This window comes from Nymphaea colorata, chromosome 12 (genome assembly GCF_008831285.2).
Source record: "Nymphaea colorata isolate Beijing-Zhang1983 chromosome 12, ASM883128v2, whole genome shotgun sequence".
Taxonomy (NCBI): Eukaryota; Viridiplantae; Streptophyta; class Magnoliopsida; order Nymphaeales; family Nymphaeaceae; genus Nymphaea; species Nymphaea colorata.
In genome coordinates, this window is record NC_045149.1 from 6769904 (window position 1) to 6787574 (window position 17671).

The window sequence follows — 17671 nt, forward strand, 5'->3', positions numbered from 1 at the left end:
CAATGGCAAGAGCGCGGATGTTTGTCCACAGAAAAATGTCGGACCTATTGGTTTGATCCATGCTCCATCATGCACGCAGGAAACATCTGCATGCTCAATGGTGAGAGTGCAAAAATATAGGACCTATTGAGGTCCGATGTTTATCCGTGGGCAAAAGAAGTAGTCATTGGGTAATGTTTTCTCCTCTCACTTTCTCTTTTAGCTTGCATCCTCTTCACCACAGCAGAGCTCATTGCCTCTCACCACTGCCACAGCAAGTTTGACCGCCACCGCTGTTGCTCATCCAACTTTACCACTGCTGCTGCTCATCCAACATCACCGCTCTGGTTTGTAATTAGTGTACACCTCTCTCTCTCTCTCACCATGGTGTTTGGGACTTGTCAATTGGGGCTTTTGCAAACTTGAGAACCCTCCTTGGTGCCTCACTCAGTGGCTTGTGGTTTTATCCAGCTTTCTCTTGCCCATAAGTGGGAAAACTAGAGTAGATATTGGGGCGTCATCTGGCTGCTCCAGCTGGAGGCAGAGAGATCCAAGCCCTCCTAGGCATCAATGGTTTTAGGCATAGACGCACAAGTTCAAGCCCTCAAGATCACAGTGGAGGATGGGCATCCCACGATGCACATCTCAGATGAAACCTATATGCAAAAAATCTTGCTTCATCACTAAGAACTCTCTCTCTCTTTCTCTCTCTCTCTCTCTCTCTCTCTCTAGTCTCTATCTCTCTATCTCTGTGTGTTCAGTTATAAGTTTATAATGGATGCGCAAACCTGAACCCTGTACAAACACAGTTATTTCTTTGTTATCGGGTTGATTCTTTGTTTAATACAGCACAATTGGATTCTTGTAACATGTTGCTATTAGTTGTGTCTCTTCTTACCCATTTCAGGATTTGCTTCTTGTGATCATGTAGACTGTTTATACACTTAAAATTTTGTTGCCAGATATTTACCTATGTCCATCAAATGCCCCCTAAGAGAATCAACAAGAGCTCAACTGAAAACCCAAAAAATGAAGGTGCATAAATAAACGTTATAAAAATATGTGAACCTGATTTTTCCTTAGACCCGATTGAATAAAATAAAATTGTATGTACGATCAAGAAGGAAACTAGAAGGGCAGGCTCCTCAGAAAAGGCAAACAAAAAAAAATCCCTTACTTGGAGAGTGAAAGACAAAGAGGTGTTCACATGGCAATCTTCTGGAGGAGAGACGAGCTCTGCAGGGCAGGATTGACTTTCACAATATGATTTTACAGCCCTGCAGTAAATGGTCCTCACATTGGGTTCAAATTTCAAACCAAACAACATATTAACGTAAATTAGTATCTTTCACATGCTCATAGTAGGTGCCTGGAAAATGTATACGTACAAAGTGCTTCCATTTTGGTTATTTGATGGTGCTCGTAACGAGGAACCTGGCCCAACCTGTACAACAAAACGGTCAAGTGGGGAGGAACACAATAGACCAAACTACCGGAGATTGTAAACACATAAGCAAAGAAGATTCTAATGCAGGAAAATAAGAAAAAAAGACATGCTTGTACAAGAATTAGCCAATCAATTCCCAAAAGAGACCTTGTCATGAGGATGCACACGAAAAAAGGAGAAGATACCATAAAATATGCCAACTCGGTTCCTAGAAAGGATGAAAATTGGATGTCGAATCTATGGGCATCCAGATATTTACCAAAAAATGCCTTGTAACCTTTTCTTTGTCATCCATGTGTTATATACCAAAATGAGAACACATCCTTCAACATGTATCACTGTAATATCTGTTATAGTCTCTTGTAATGTTTGTGATCTATGAGGCATAAAATGTGTACAGCCAAAAACAAGTCTAATACATCAAAGCAATTATGCAGGTGAGTTGCACCAAAGATCTCTATGGTGGAGCAAGTAGGCAGCTCAAACAAAGTTTCTTCTCTGTTCTTAAGGATTCCTTTTTTATCTTTCAACATGTAGACTGGGGTATGGGATATGAGAGAGGCCAACCTGCCTGTTCTTATTTTCTTCTTTTATTTCCTCTATATTGACTAGAACCGATTGACTCTAGACAGCCAAATAGGGGTTTCTTTAACAGAGTTGCCACTTGCGTGCATTTGACTTCAAGTAAATGGGCAAATTAACCCTGCTCCAAGTCAGCATAAGTCAACCCCTTATTGCACTTGAAGTATTTGTTTATATGTGACGTGTATTAATCAGGCCCTTCAACTGCCACCTCAGCAGATATGGACAAAAAAGGGATCAGCAAGGGCATATAAGCTCTTTTCTATCTGCAGCTGTATATATTTAGGCAAGACATACAACGTGTGTTGTTCAGTTAAGGGGTTACACTTCAAATGTTTAGTGCGAACATTCCTATCCAGAGAATATTCTGGAACATCTGAGGACTGCCATTATAGCATGGAGAAAGGTCAGAAACATCAAATTATTTTCTTAGTAGCATCATGGAACCTGCTTGTGGATATAAAAATAAAAGGATAATGGTTTCTTTACAAAGCCATATACATTTCCATCATAACAAGAAGCTGGACATCATCAACCAGAGGCAAGCAAGAATAGATGTTTATTGTCAAGTGGCAAAGCAATGACAAGCACTAGGTGACGGACCTTCAAAAGGGATTAGGTTGCTCCTACAGGCCAAGAACAGTAAATGAAAGAAAAAAAGGAAGAAGAAGAAGAAGAAGAAGAAGAAGAAGAAGAAGAAGAAGAAGAATGAGAAGAAGAAAACAATAAAGAAAGGTAAAAGCAGAAGATTTGAAAAAAAAAAAGAAGAAAATTGAAAAACAAATAATTTGATGACACTTTTTCACTTGGCACGTAGATGGCCCAGCCTAGTCAAGAAAATCTGTCCAGACGGCCCTAAGAAGGTGCCTGGGCATGCTTTTAACTCTTAAATCAAGCGGACTCTTTAATAATGATGACCAAACCAGAACAATCTTTAGTTCTCCATGGAGGATATCTAGATCTTCAATAAAATGGTTAAGATCATATCCTCCATCTTTACCCAGAGGCAAGAAGCATTCTCTAGGTGCAATGCTTGATGATAAGAAAGTGACATCACCCACCACAGCATTGCACATGTGTAAATAAGGTTATTACTTATTAGTGAAGGCAAAAGGAAAAAGCAAAAACAATAAAATCATTTTTTTTATCTTTTTACCCATCAAACAAGTCTTCCTTGTGAGATTGATCCAGAAGTTTTAGAAACACTTTTCAGGGGATGGATGTTTCTTTTAGAAGAAAAAAATGGTACATGAATAGCTGATATTTATTAGAAACTTAGATGATCGAAAACTAGCATGGGCATGCATACTACATAAGGTTCAAGACACCAACTTCGATGTTTACTAATAAATTTGCAAGTTACAGACATAAAAGAATTCCATTTTGAGAATAGAATAATAACATTCACCCATAATTATTTAAAGAAACTAATAAATTTGCAAGTTACAGACATAAAAGAATTCCATTTTGAGAATAGAATAATAACATTCACCAATAATTATTTAAAGAAACAATTTAACCACAGAATTTAAAATTAAAACAACAAAAGGACACACCCAGAGTTTTTTTGTAGCTCTTCTAAAAGAGGGAAATTTGGAAAGAGGAGATAAATTCCAGAGACAAGAAGTAGAGGATGTCATGAAGTAGATGACTTTGTCCATTAGTAAATATTATGGCACAAACATCCTTCATCAAGGCCCTCTTTAATCCGACAAGAAAATTTTGAGATGAAAACAGGAACCAGTAAAAGATATATAGGAATGGGTGCTATATTGTCTGAAATGCTTACATCTATGTTGTAAAAAAGATACAAGAAAAGCTGTTGGCTTTTAATTGCATCACCATGCCCAGACAATTTGAGAAGGCCTTGTCCATATACTCCTAGGTTTGCACTCGAACTGATTACAGAGTTTTCCTGTTAACAAAAGATATAACGATATCAAGTCAAAATCAAACAATAATATCATGAAAACTCGAATCTACCATACCCTGAGGACAATAAGATTCCTAACTTCAAGCACAGAAACAGCAACTGCAGCATCTCCGCCACCATCAATTTGAATTTGTGAATTCCACATAAGTAGCATCTTTATAGACACACGGAATGCTCCATACACCTTCATGCAGTAAAAGATGTATAAGTGTTGCTAAAAAGTTAGCGGTTAACAAACCATAAATAGCATTCTTGATCCACCATCCTTGCTCACTCTGTTACCAAATACAAAGGGTGTACAAGACAACATTTGCAATCACTTTATCTCAATAATTAACCCAATGTCTTCCATCTTGTCCATCATTAATTGAAGGTGAAACATGTAATAGACAGAAAACCCAAAGATGGGACTGAACCAACTATCACTGCTCGAATGTTCATTCCTTTGTCCCATGGGTATTGATGCATTGATGCAGGTTCAATATTTTAAGAGTTCCACATGAGTAACATCTTTATAGATACACAGAGTGCACCAAAGACCTTCATGTGGTGAAACATGGATAAGTTTTGCAGAATATTAGTTGTTAACAAGCCATAAATAGCATTCCTGATCACTACTCACCCTGCCACCGAATGTAAGGAAAATGAAAGGTGCACAAGACAACTTTTGCAATCACTTGATCTCAACAATTAACCTGATTTCTTTCCATCTTGTCCATTATTTAAAGATGAAATGAAAGGAGAAAACCCAAAACGTGGACTGAACCAAATCATCACTGCGTAAATGTTCATTCCTGTCACATAAATGTTTATAATAGGTACAACATTTTTTAAAAACGTGGATGCAAGAGTACATGCACACCTAGAAGAAGCTTATATATATGTATAAAAAAGTAGTGACGTAATTGAATTAGGGTCTGAAGTATATAAAACACTAAACTCAATGACCAGCTAAGTTTTGCACCGACACCTATACCCTAGTCAGGTTGCATGCAGCAGCCTATATTCCATGTCCATGTGACAAAGGTTTCGTCCAGTACACGCAACCACCAACACCTTGCAAATTAATGAAATAACGCAGTCTGGGCTTTTTTCTCTTTGAAGAAGAAGAAGAAGAAGAACGTGAAAAACGGGAAACAGGAACGGACAGGAAATTGGGAAGGGAAAGGGACGTGAAAAACGGGAAACAGGAAAGGACAGGAAATTTGGACTCAAAAGGGAAGAGGGGCCGCGGTTGCACAATACCACTGAAGGATTGCCAATGGATAATGAAACCCAATGTTGCAAAGGCGAACACACTCAGACTTCGCGTCTCTCTCTGCTCGTAGCAAATGGAAATTCAGAAGTTTGCACAAGGCAAGAAAATGCTCAAAAGACCGATGCCTGGTAAGGGGCTCGGTGGTATCAATTTATACACAACGAATGATGGTACAATAATTCAGCGAATAAATTCGCCTGCAAAAGTAGCACACACTGAGCGATGCCTTAAAAAAGAAAACAGTGACAAGATAAGCTTTACAAGATTTGTCACTACAATGATCAAAAGAAGACAAAGATTACTCATGACTAAGGCTTCTGCTTTCGGTGCAATGATCAGAAGACGACAGATGACTCATTGGGTTGCTTTTGGCTCTGAATATATTCTTGTCGGAGTTTTGTCATCATTCTTCTTTTGTTTTACTGTTTTTCGCCATGGATTCCAATATTCGTCACACAGCAAATTCATGGTGGAGGCAGAAACCTTTAGTTTGGACACGACAGTTCTTGACATTTGCGCATCTCCTTTGTGATTTTTTCTAGTGTCGTGCAGCTTTCTTCAAACTCCTTTGTTTTTGGGATATTCTTATACAAGAGTTCTTCATCTTGGAAGATTGCGACTTCTAGATAACCAACAAAATTGATTCTCTGCATTTTTCGGCACAGTGCTTCTTCCCACTTTGGACCTGCAATAAAATTAAAAAATTCTCTAGATACGTTGTTAGCATATAATTGCCTTCTGTGGAGGATTAGATTGTCCAATATAGCTTTTTCAATGGCCCATAATAAAATTTCTGTTTCGAATGAGGTCCATTTTAGGTTATTGACAATGCAAGTAATTCTTCCTGCAGCTGTGTAGTAAAAATCCAGATTTAGATAGCGACCTTCTGCAGCATCTACAAATTCTGGATAAAGTTTTCTAATCTTTTGACAAACATTCCATCTTTGCTTTGGTGTGTCTACTAGCCAGTCTTCCCATTGTCTACCAGTTGATCTCATCATCTTACATTCTCGGGCGAGAGCATCCGGTAACGAATGATGTACCTCTTTTACCAGATTAATTGTGAAATCATACTGGGATAGCAGAAATTGCCACCAGGCAAATCTTTGTAATTTTGGACTGCTGGTAATTTTTCTCTTGAGTAGTACGGATAGGTTTTGTGAATCCGTTGTGAGTATGAATTTTTCGCCAATCAAGTAAGGGTGAAATTTTTCCAACCCTCTGATTGTTGCAAGGATTTTCTTTTCTGCAGGCCAATAATTGATTTCATTAGTTTTGAATTGTCCGCTAGTATAAAAGCATACATTTTCTTGGTTGTCGTCTTTCTTTAGCAGAGCGGCTGCCCATGTGTCACTTGATGCATCTGTGGGTAGAACATAGGGCCCGACAAAGGCAGGTTCGAGCTCTGGCAGTCTTCCTTTAATGAGATCACTGCTTCTGTAGCCGCTTTATTCCATTCATATGGCTCATGATGCATGACCTTGCGGATTGCATGTGTTTTCTGTGATAGATTTTTAATATAGTTTCCGACATAATTGAAGCGTCCAAGGAACCTTTGGCACTATAGCTTGTCTTCGAGCTGATTTGAAAATTGCTCGATTTTTTTCAGCACATGGTCTTGCATGGTTATTTTTCCTTCTTTGAGCTTGATGCCGAGACACTCAATTTCTCGTTTGGCCAGTTGGAATTTTTCTTCTGTTTTGGACAGCCCGATGCCATGCTTATCGCAAATTTCTACGAAAATTGTGAGATGATACAAATGCTCATCTACGATTCTACAGTTTCTGAGACTATCAAAAAATCATCAATATAGTTAATGATAAAATCATAGCCCTTGAAAATTTCATCCATTCGTCGTTGGAACTGTGATGGTGCATTTTTTAGTCCAAATGGCATAACCAGCCATTCGTACAAGCCATTAGGAATGTAGAAAGTCGTTTTGTGTATGTCTTCTTTGGCAATCTTAATCTGGTGATAACTAGACTTGCAACCAAATTTAGAGAAAATTTTGCCTTGAGCCGCCCTCTGTATCAGGACTTCTTTGTTCGGTAAAGGCCATTTTATATCTACAGTCACGCTGTTTAGAGGAATGTAATTAATTATCATTCTCATTTTTCCTCTTTTGATTTCAGCAGGATTTCTAACTATGAAGCTTGCGCTTGCATAGTATGATTCGGACTTTCGAATCAGGCCTTTTTCTTCCAATTCCTGTATTTGAGATATAATCTCTTTTGTGTCGAGTTCAGTACCCACGATAGGTCTGCTTTGTACAGGAATGTTGTGCACTGTTGGTATATGTGTTGTAGGGGAGTCCTTGTCCCAAAACTGTAACAGATGTTCAACACAACAGGACTTTAATCGTTCTACCACCTGTGTGAATTCATGCAAGCAGTCTATTCTTTGTCCTCGTAAAATATTTATGGCCTTAATGGCCTTGATCCTTTCTACTACTTCTTCAAATTCAAGCTCATGCTTCATGATTTGAAGTAAAGTCATGTTTTCGTTTCTGCCCTCTTTGTTTCTTTTTTTGTTTTGCATTCTTTTGAAAGAGGCAGACAACCTTGGAACGACTTGTTGTTCCTTTCCGATTCTGAACACAATACAGTCCCTGCATATGGTATAGGGGCCTATTTCATCCAATGTTATGGACCCTAATCCGATGTCATGTCCGGCATCATCGATCTGTACAAAATTTGTAGTGATCGTTTTTTCTCCTATTTTAACCGGGACATTTAAGGCAAAATTATGAAGCCTTCTTTCTTCGCTCATTGTTTCAACTCTGGTTCCTTCGGGATAATATAGTCAGTCGCTAATTATCTCTTTTTTGAAAAAATTTATATTTGCACCAGTGTCGATGAAGGCTTGTCCTTTTTTCCATTTTTCTTTTTTATTCGCAACTATTTGAACTGGGATAATTACGAAAAGATTAGATAAGGACATCTTTTTTATCTGTTTGATCTCAGAATTTTTTAGGCTAATTTTTGGTGTAAAATTCCAGAAATTGATAGGAGTTGTACCTTTTTCCTGTATTGCCTTCGCAACCTTTTCTGAGACCGCCCATTTCTCTTGTTGTTTTGGGGCTATTGGGACTTCATCCTCGGAGTATACTTTGTCATTTTCTGAACCTGATTCTGCTGAAGTTGAGTTGTTTGAGTCAGTGTTCTTTTCACTGTTGTTACTATGAATAATCTCATTGGGGCTGGTTGATGCAAAATTGTTGTAAAATTTGCTTTTGCATTCTAACTCGTCAGGTTCTGATTCAGATTCTGTTCAGATCATGACTTCTTTTCATGTTTTTGCTACCATGCAAATGTGTCCTGCTGACGATGATTCTGTAAGGACGCTTATTGTTTCATCATCTTCTTCTTCACTTTCTAGATAGAACACATTTTTATTTTTGAGGCATGCTTCAAATTCTGCCTCATTTTCTATCAGATCCCAGTCTTTTTCGATTTCTGTGACTTCAAACATCATCTTGATTTGGCGAGGAGCCCTGTTTGGGCATTTATTTGCATAATGCCCCTTCTTTCGGCGGGCGAATTAAGTACAGATCGATGATGCCAGACATGACATTGGATTAGGGTCCGTAACATTGAATGAAATAGGCCCCTATACCATATGCAGGGACTGTATTATGTTCAGAATCGGAAAGGAACAACAAGTCGTTCCAAGTTGTCTGCCTCTTTCAAAAGAATGCAAAACAAAAAACGAAACAAAGAGGACAGAAACAAAAACATAACTTTACTTCAAATCATGGAGCATGAGCTTGAATTTGAAGAAGAAGTCGAAAGGATCAAGGCCATTAAGGCCATAAATATTTTACGAGGACAAAGAATAGACTGCTTGCATGAATTCACACAGGTGGTAGAACGATTAAAGTCTTGTTGTGTTGAACATCTGTTACAGTTTTGGGACAAGGACTCCCCTACAACACATATACCAACAGTGCACAACATTTATGTACAAAGCAGACCTATCGTGGGTACTGAACTCGACACAAAAGAGATTATATCTCAAATACAGGAATTGGAAGAAAAAGGTCTGATTCGAAAGTCCGAATCACACTATGCAAGCGCAAGCTTCATAGTTAGAAATCCTGCTGAAATCAAAAGAGGAAAAATGAGAATGATAATTAATTACATTCCTCTGAACAGCGTGACTGTAGATATAAAATGGCCTTTACCGAACAAAGAAGTCCTGATACAGAGGGCGGCTCAAGGCAAAATTTTCTCTAAATTTGGTTGCAAGTCTAGTTATCATCAGATTAAGATTGCCAAAGAAGACATACACAAAACGACTTTCTACATTCCTAATGGCTTGTACGAATGGCTGGTTATGCCATTTGGACTAAAAAATGCACCATCACAGTTCCAACGACGAATGGATGAAATTTTCAAGGGCTATGATTTTATCATTAACTATATTGATGATTTTTTGATAGTCTCAGAAACTGTAGAATCGTAGATGAGCATTTGTATCATCTCACAATTTTCGTAGAAATTTGCGATAAGCATGGCATCGGGCTGTCCAAAACAGAAGAAAAATTCCAACTGGCCAAACGAGAAATTGAGTGTCTCGGCATCAAGCTCAAAGAAGGAAAAATAACCATGCAAAACCATGTGCTGAAAAAAATCGAGCAATTTTCAAATCAGCTCGAAGACAAGCTATAGTGCCAAAGGTTCCTTGGACGCTTCAATTATGTCGGAAACTATATTCAAAATCTATCACAGAAAACACATGCAATCCGCAAGGTCATGCATCATGAGCCATATGAATGGAATAAAGCGGCTACAGAAGCACTGATCTCATTAAAGGAAGACTGTCAGAGCTCGAACTTGCCTTTGTCGGGCCCTATGTCCTATCTACAGATGCATCAAGTGACACATTGGCAACCGTTCTGCTAAAGAGAGATGGCAACCAAGAAAATGTATGCTTTTATACCAGCGAGCAATTCAGAACTAATGAAATCAATTATTGGCCTGCAGAAAAGGAAATCTTTGCAGAAATCAGAGGGTTGGAAAAATTTCACCTTTACTTGATTGGCGAAAAATTCATACTCAAAACGGATTCACAAAACCTGTCCGTACTACTCAAGAAAAAAATTACCAGCAGTTCAAAATTATAAAGATTTGCCTGGTGGCAATTTCTGCTATCCCAGTATGATTTCACAATTGATCTGGTAAAAGAGGTACATCATTCGTTACCGGATGCTCTCACCCGAGAATGTAAGATGATGAGATCAACTGGCAGACAATGGGAAGACTGTCTAGTACACACACCGGAGCAAAGATGGAATGTTTGTTAAAAGATTAGAAAACTTTATCTAGAATTTGCAGACGCTGCAGAAGGTCGCTATCCAAATCTAGATTTTTACTACACAGCTGCAGGAAGAATTACATGCATTGTCAATAACCTAAAATGGACCTCATTCGAAACAGAACTTTTATTATGGGCCATTGACGAAGCTGTATTGGACAATCTAATCCTCTACAAAAGGCAATTATATGCTAACAATGTATCTAGGGAATTTTTTAATTTTATTGCAGGTCCAAAGTGGAAAGAAGCACTGTGCCGAAAAATGCAAAGAATCAATTTTGTTGATTATTCCGAAGTCGCAATCTTCCAAGATGAAGAACTCATGTATAAGAATATCCCAAAAACAAAGAAGTTTGAAGAAGGCTGCACAACACTAGAAAAAATCACAAAGGAGATGCACAAATGTTAGAACTGTCATGTCCAGACTAAAGGTTTCTGCCTCCACCATGAATTTGTTGTGCGACGAATATTGGAATTTGAGGCGGAAAGTAGTGAAACAAAAAAAGAATGATGACAAAACTCCGACAAGAATATATTCAGAGCCAAAAGCAACCCAATGAGTCATCTGTCGTCTTCTAATCATTGCACCGAAAGCAGAAGTCTTAGTCATGAGTCATCTTTGTCTTCTTTTGATCATTGTAGTGACGAATCTTGTAAAGTTTATCTTGTCACTGTTTTCTTTTTTAAAGCATCGCTCAGTGCGTGCTACTTTTGCAGGCGAATTTATTCGCTGAATTATTGTACCATCATTCGTTGTGTATAAATTGATACCACTGAGCCCCTTACCAGGCATTGATCTTTTCAGCATTTTTTTGCTTTGTGCAAACTTCTGAATTGCCCTTTGCTGCAAGCAGAGAGAGACGCGAAGCCTGAGTGTGTTCGCCTTTGCAACATTGGGTTTCATTATCCATTGGCAATCCTTCAGTGGTATTGTGCAATTGCGGCCCCTCTTCCCTTTTGAGTCCAAATTTCCTGTTTGTTCCTGTTTCCCGTTTTTCACGTTCCCTTATTATAGTAAATCTAATGAGTTGAACTTGTTATTTGATACTTATAGTTAATCGAATGAGTATAACTTGTCGTTATATCTATGTTACATTACATAAGTGGTAGATTGAAATCACAAGTTCATGTGAACACAATTGGGATTTGAGCATTCATTTGATCCCTTCTATGATACCAGGGTGCGCCATTTTTGGCCTCGCACCCGTGTCGACGCGATGCGGGTGTGGGTGTTGGTGTGCCTCCTGTGCGCACCCAAATGAGTCAAACAAGAGTCGGGTGCGGTCCACACCCGGTTAAAATCGTCCTTTTTCGACTCGCACCCGACTCGCGTTTGACCTGAGTCGGGTGCGGTCAAATGTGCACCAGCCACAAGACTACTTTGGTCCAATTTTTAAGGTTTTTTTTTTAAGTTTTTAACAAAGCTCGCCCGCTCGCCTGCCTCTTCTTCTCCCCTTTTCTTCGACCTTCGTCTCTCTTCCACTCTCGTCCCTTCTTCTTCTTCCTCTATCTTCCATACGTCGTATTGGGTGGAGCTGGCCTCTCTCTCTATCTGTGCAAAGAAAACGCCATCCCTCCTCAATCCCTTGACAAAGCGAGTGAGAGAGAGAGCAAGGGCAGAAAAGATCTTCACATACCTGCTGCAACCTGTTGTTGAAGAGTTGAAAACTCCCGATCAGCTGCACTTCACTGCTGGTGGGGATGAAGGACAAAGAGAGAAGATAGCTAACGGCAGGGATGGAGGAAAAAGGCGTGTTAGGGCATCGTGGGTGAGGGTTGGGAAAAGGTGGGGCACGAGGGAGCAGAGCACGGTCGATGGAATCTTGATTCCAGCATTTTCATTTCAGAATTGATCCACAATGTTGGAATAAAAAATGCTGCCTTTGATTAACTACGATCTCTTAAGGGCTATACATTTGATACAACCATCTCCACCCATAATCTAGTTACGTTTTTTATTTCTTTCATCTTTTTTTTTTCTTTGAAAATATCAGCCCTAGGGGCCTCCAGATGTTGTCTGCACACCTAGTTTAGCGGGGATCAACTTTTGCATTGCTGGTATTCTATGTGAATCAAGACTTAATTCAAAACCGATGACTGAAATGCATCAAGTTTTGAAGGAAAAATTAAAAAATCCTTTTTAGGAGCCCAAAGAATCAATGGGAGGTTGAAATGTATGTTTTTACTATAGCTGGTTACAGGTAGAGTATCATGTGGATTATGACCGTATGAACTCTTATTTTGTGAATTTTTTGTTGAATGTTGAACTGATGATAATGATATCATGACTAGCAAATTGTAATTTTGATCTTGTTATTGAATAATTTTGTGGTTTATGATAATTTTCAGTCATATATATTATATACATAATATTATTATGATTATAATAAATTAATAATAATAATAATAATAAATACCCTCGCCGCACCGCCGCACCTAAATTTTTTGAAATGTGCCGTGTCGGCGCCGGCACCCGCACCCCGCACCTTGGTGACATAGGATCCCTTATAGTTAATCCAATGAGTTTCAATTGTTCTTACATCTACATTGATTGATTTAAAGAATGGAAATCATAAGTTCATGTGAACAGGAATGGGATTTAAGTCATTCTTCTTCTTCTTAGGTAGAGCGACAGTTAACATACTGACATCTACATTACCTTATTTAACAGGTGGATTGAAATCACAAGTTCATATGAACACAATTGTTTAAGTCATTCATTTCATCACTTATAGTAAATCCAACGAGTTAAACATGTTACATTTATATTTAATGATTTAAGGGATTGAAACCACAAGTTTGTAAGACTATGAATGAGATTTCAAACCTTCATTTGATCACCTATAGTTAATCGAATGAGTTTAACATTGTACTGATTGATTTAAGAAATTGAAATCACAAGTTTGAATGAATACGAATGAGATTTAAGCATTCATTTGATCCCTTATAGTTAATGCAATTAGTTAAACACGTTGTTACGTTTATACTGAATGATTAAAGGGATTGAAACAACAAGTTCATATAAATATGAATGAGATTTAAGTCATTCATTTGCTCCCTTATAGTTAATCAAGTGGGATCAACTTATTGTTTCATTCATATTGTTCGGCTTAGGGGTAAGACCACAAATTTGCGTAACTACAAATGGGATTGAAGACATTCATTTGATCTTTTGTAGTGAATTCAAAGATTTAAACTTGTTATTTCTATATCGAACGATTTAAATGATTGAAATCATAAGTTCGTTTGAATGCCAATGAGATTTAACCGTTCATTTACTCCCTTATAGTTAGTCCAATGAGTTGAACTTGTTATTTGATACTTATAGCTAATCGAATGAGTATAACTTCTTGTTACATCTATATTACCTAATTTAAGGGGTGGATTGAAATCACAAGTTCATATGAACACAATTGTTCTTACATCTACATTGATTGATTTAAGGAATGGAAATCATAAGTTCATGTGAATAGGAATGAGATTTAAGCCATTCATTTCATCAATTATAGTTAATCCAAGAAGTTAAACATGTTACATTTATATTTAATGATTTAAGAGATTGAAATCACAAGTTTGTAAGACTACGAATGAGATTTAAAACCTTCATTTGATCACCTACAGCTAATCGAATGAGTTTAACATTTTATTGCATTTGTACTGATTGATTTAAGAAATTGAAATCACAAGATTTAAGCCATTCTTTCTATCTTTTGAAGCTCAAGATATGTTTGGTCATATGCTACCAATTCTGGAAATTGTACATTGAAATGCATTCACGTATTTTACTCACCATTTGATATCAATAAAAAGGTTTTTATTCTCTTGTTATCCCTTTTATTTGCAATAACAAGATGTCCAGAAAACTGAATGGGGTTTGGCCTACGTCACACCAGGCTTGCCAAATAGAAAACCACACCTTAGTGAACTTGCCACAACTTGAGTACGAGTGCAACAAAGCTGCAGCATTGGTGAAGCCGTCAGTTATTGATATTATACTCATGTTCAGTTACACATCGTTTATAAATGTATTTACAAACTTAATTTACACACACACACACACATATATACATATATATTCTCTACATACATACATACATACATACATATATATATATATATATATAGAACCCACACCCATGTAACACATGATTTTGGTGCAAATATATCTCAAGCAAGGCTACAGCTTGAAGGTCATGCACCCAACCCCTTAGCAAGGAGGATGAAGTTCTCCGAATCAATCAAAGCATACTTTGAAGTTCAGTGCTAACACAAACAGAGAAGCAAAAATGTCAAATAATTTCTGTAACACAGATTCACCATGTATTGCAACTAATAAAATATTTGGAAGTTCCATCATTTACTTGTCGCAGGATTTCCAACTAAAAAATCCACAAAAGAGTTACCATAATACATGCACAAGCACAAGGCATAATAGAAAAGGTAGAATACTTTACATGCTTCACCTACTATAATAATACATTCACAGCAAAACAATTTCTAAATATTGCATGCCTTTATAGAGGAGTCACTCAATAGTAACTCTTCAGCAACCAGCTCGAACTCTGAAAATGGATAATCAGCTAACCCGAAACTCAAGCAGCCTTCATTAAGAAGCCTTATTTGGCCCCTCACCTTCAAAAAAAAATGAAAGGACAATGTCAGCTGAAAATGTCAAGAATACTTAGTATCAGGTCCTGTCTCTCGTATTTCTCAAATACAAGATTACAAACTTAGGATATATATCATAGCCTCATCTCTTAATGAATTAAGGCAAGAATAGGTGGTCATAGTAATGAGAAGTAGCATCCACGGAAGTCTAGGCACAGGTGCAGGTGGGTAAAAGGCCACTAAGCAATAAAGCAAGTCCAAGTTGCGCTCTAAGAAAAAGATATCCTTGTTATATGAATGGAACAATAAACATAGCTCAATGATAACTACATATCATGGAAGTTATATATTCATTAATTAATGAAAATACAGAAAAGGGAAAAGTTTCTTTAAGTAATAGACCACCATGTTGAAGTAGTAGATCCCATGTACAAACAAGTGAATGCAAAATCTTAAGCAAAACTGCAAACATAACCGTACAAGTTGAAAAGACCCAAAATTAAATATATATTAAAGTACTTCACAGTAACACAACACTGAAGCAAACTTTGCTTTGGAAGGTAAAAATAACAATCTTAGTTGTCAGCAGAAAGAAGCTATGGTTATCAAGATATCAGAAGGTGAACTTCAAAAGCTTGTTGGGCTGGTGAAGGATTAGAAACCTCAGTAACTTAGCTGTAAATTAGAGTACTCCAAATGAGATCTATTGATTGCAATACCTAACATCTAACTCATCTTATGCAATGGACACCAGCAAGACATCCAAAATTTAAGCTAACAGGTTGCTCCTTTTTATTTTATGTTTTTCATGTGATGATGTAGATAGCTTTGATACATGCAAGAGTTTTTGTTTCTTACTTAGAAAATGTTCCTCAAGTTCACCCATCAGTATACTAGTTATTCTCCAATTCAAATCACTGCAAAATAATTTTGTCTTGGTGCAAGTTAGGTATTGTGTGACACATTATTAGTTTTCTCTTTTCCAGCTATGCTATTCTTCTAAATCCCTAGTGTCCATATCCATGAAGATGACAAATTAAAAGTCAAAGTTTATAAGTAAAATGACAAGGCAATGAATCAAAAACTAAAATCAGATACATAATTTAGACTGCATCCATATATAATGCTTGATACCATATCCCATATGGACAAAGTGGAAAAGAAAAAAAAACAGAAGGAACCGTACAGAGAACGAAATTCACCTGCACCCTTGTCCAACGCAAAGGAACAACAACCTTTGCACGGCTTTCTACAAAGACATTGGACCATATAGGGCTAGTTGGAAAATCCAGCAGAGGTGTTTCTGTCTGAGTTGAGACATTGTTATTGCTTACTCTGAGACTCAATAGTTTTGAATCGAATATAGTGCCTGCAGCTCCAGCATTTTCAGGGCAGCCAAGGCTTTTACCACCTAAAAGAGGAAAAACAATGGTGATGGGAAACACAGGTTAAACACATCAGCTGCAGTACACGAAGGCAGAAGGCATAATCATCTCACAACAATCAAAATTTCCAAAATTAATGGTTTGCCAACATGTGGTCTCTGCAACCACGGATGAAAATGCAACCCAAAGGAATAAAAGTTTTTCTTCATAAAGTGTATAAGCAATTGGAGATCCAAAAATAGCCACATGTGATCATTTCCTTTCATCATTTGTATAAATTAAACCCTTGTCACAAATATCGTTCTCGGGAAAATCTAGGTGAAGTTTTTCTCAGGTATTTTTTGGTAAAGTTGTTCTTTCTCTGATAAATGCGACCTCTCTTATCTATATGGTTCATGCCAGAAAGGTACAAAGTTGGACTAATTTGGAAACACTTGGGAAATCTCGACAATTTAAAAAAAAATAATTAAAAAACATTTAAAAATTTTGAAATATTAAAATCTCGGGAAAAATCTTGAAAAGATCGCAATACAATCGCGAGATTTTTATTTTTGGATAAATTTTCAAATTTTGGCAATTTTTTCCTGATTTTTTTGTTTTATTTGATTTTCTAGTAAATATCATGAGATTTTTGAAAATCTCGTGATATCTATGACACTAAATTAAACATATGAATCAAGATGTTAAACCAAGTGGGACTTTTAGTGAATTGACTTGTGAGTCTTTGCGCCAAGTTGGTGACTCAACCTGGACTTGACAACTTAATTTTTCACATTGTAATAATAGTGTATTTAATTTGTTGTAACATTGATGTGTTATATTATTATATATAATATGTATAGTGACATATATGTATTATGCAAATTTTTAGCTATATGCTCGCTACAACATCACTAGTATATGCATCATTTATGTAATATAGTGAATATTTCATAGAGTATATCACTAACAACCCCACCCACTCCCACACCAAGTTCAGGCTCTTGGTCGGGCAAATCCCAACCTATCCCTTAGCAGCTTCAATTCCAACTTCAAAAGGTTAGAAATTAGAATAATCAATTATTTAATAACCTCCTTTATAAGCCCTAGAACATTCCTCACAATCTTCAAAACAGGACTAAACTTCTCACGATGGGGCATTATAATTCAACCTCCTTTAAGCA

The 17671-nt window shown here is 37.2% G+C and overlaps 1 protein-coding gene across 1 annotated transcript in view; it reads right to left on the reverse strand.

Annotated features, from left to right (window-relative positions):
• The window catches only part of LOC116265352 (uncharacterized), a 41663-nt gene that overhangs the window by 10763 nt on the left and 13229 nt on the right, over positions 1-17671 (reverse strand). Inside the window, exons 4-9 of the mRNA XM_031645914.2 lie at positions 16326-16534; positions 15028-15147; positions 3997-4125; positions 3798-3923; positions 1368-1423; positions 1157-1256 (exon numbers count right to left, since the gene is read on the reverse strand). Of these exons, the coding sequence (XP_031501774.1) occupies positions 1157-1256; positions 1368-1423; positions 3798-3923; positions 3997-4125; positions 15028-15147; positions 16326-16534 (740 nt within the window). The remainder of the gene's footprint in view (positions 1-1156; positions 1257-1367; positions 1424-3797; positions 3924-3996; positions 4126-15027; positions 15148-16325; positions 16535-17671) is intronic.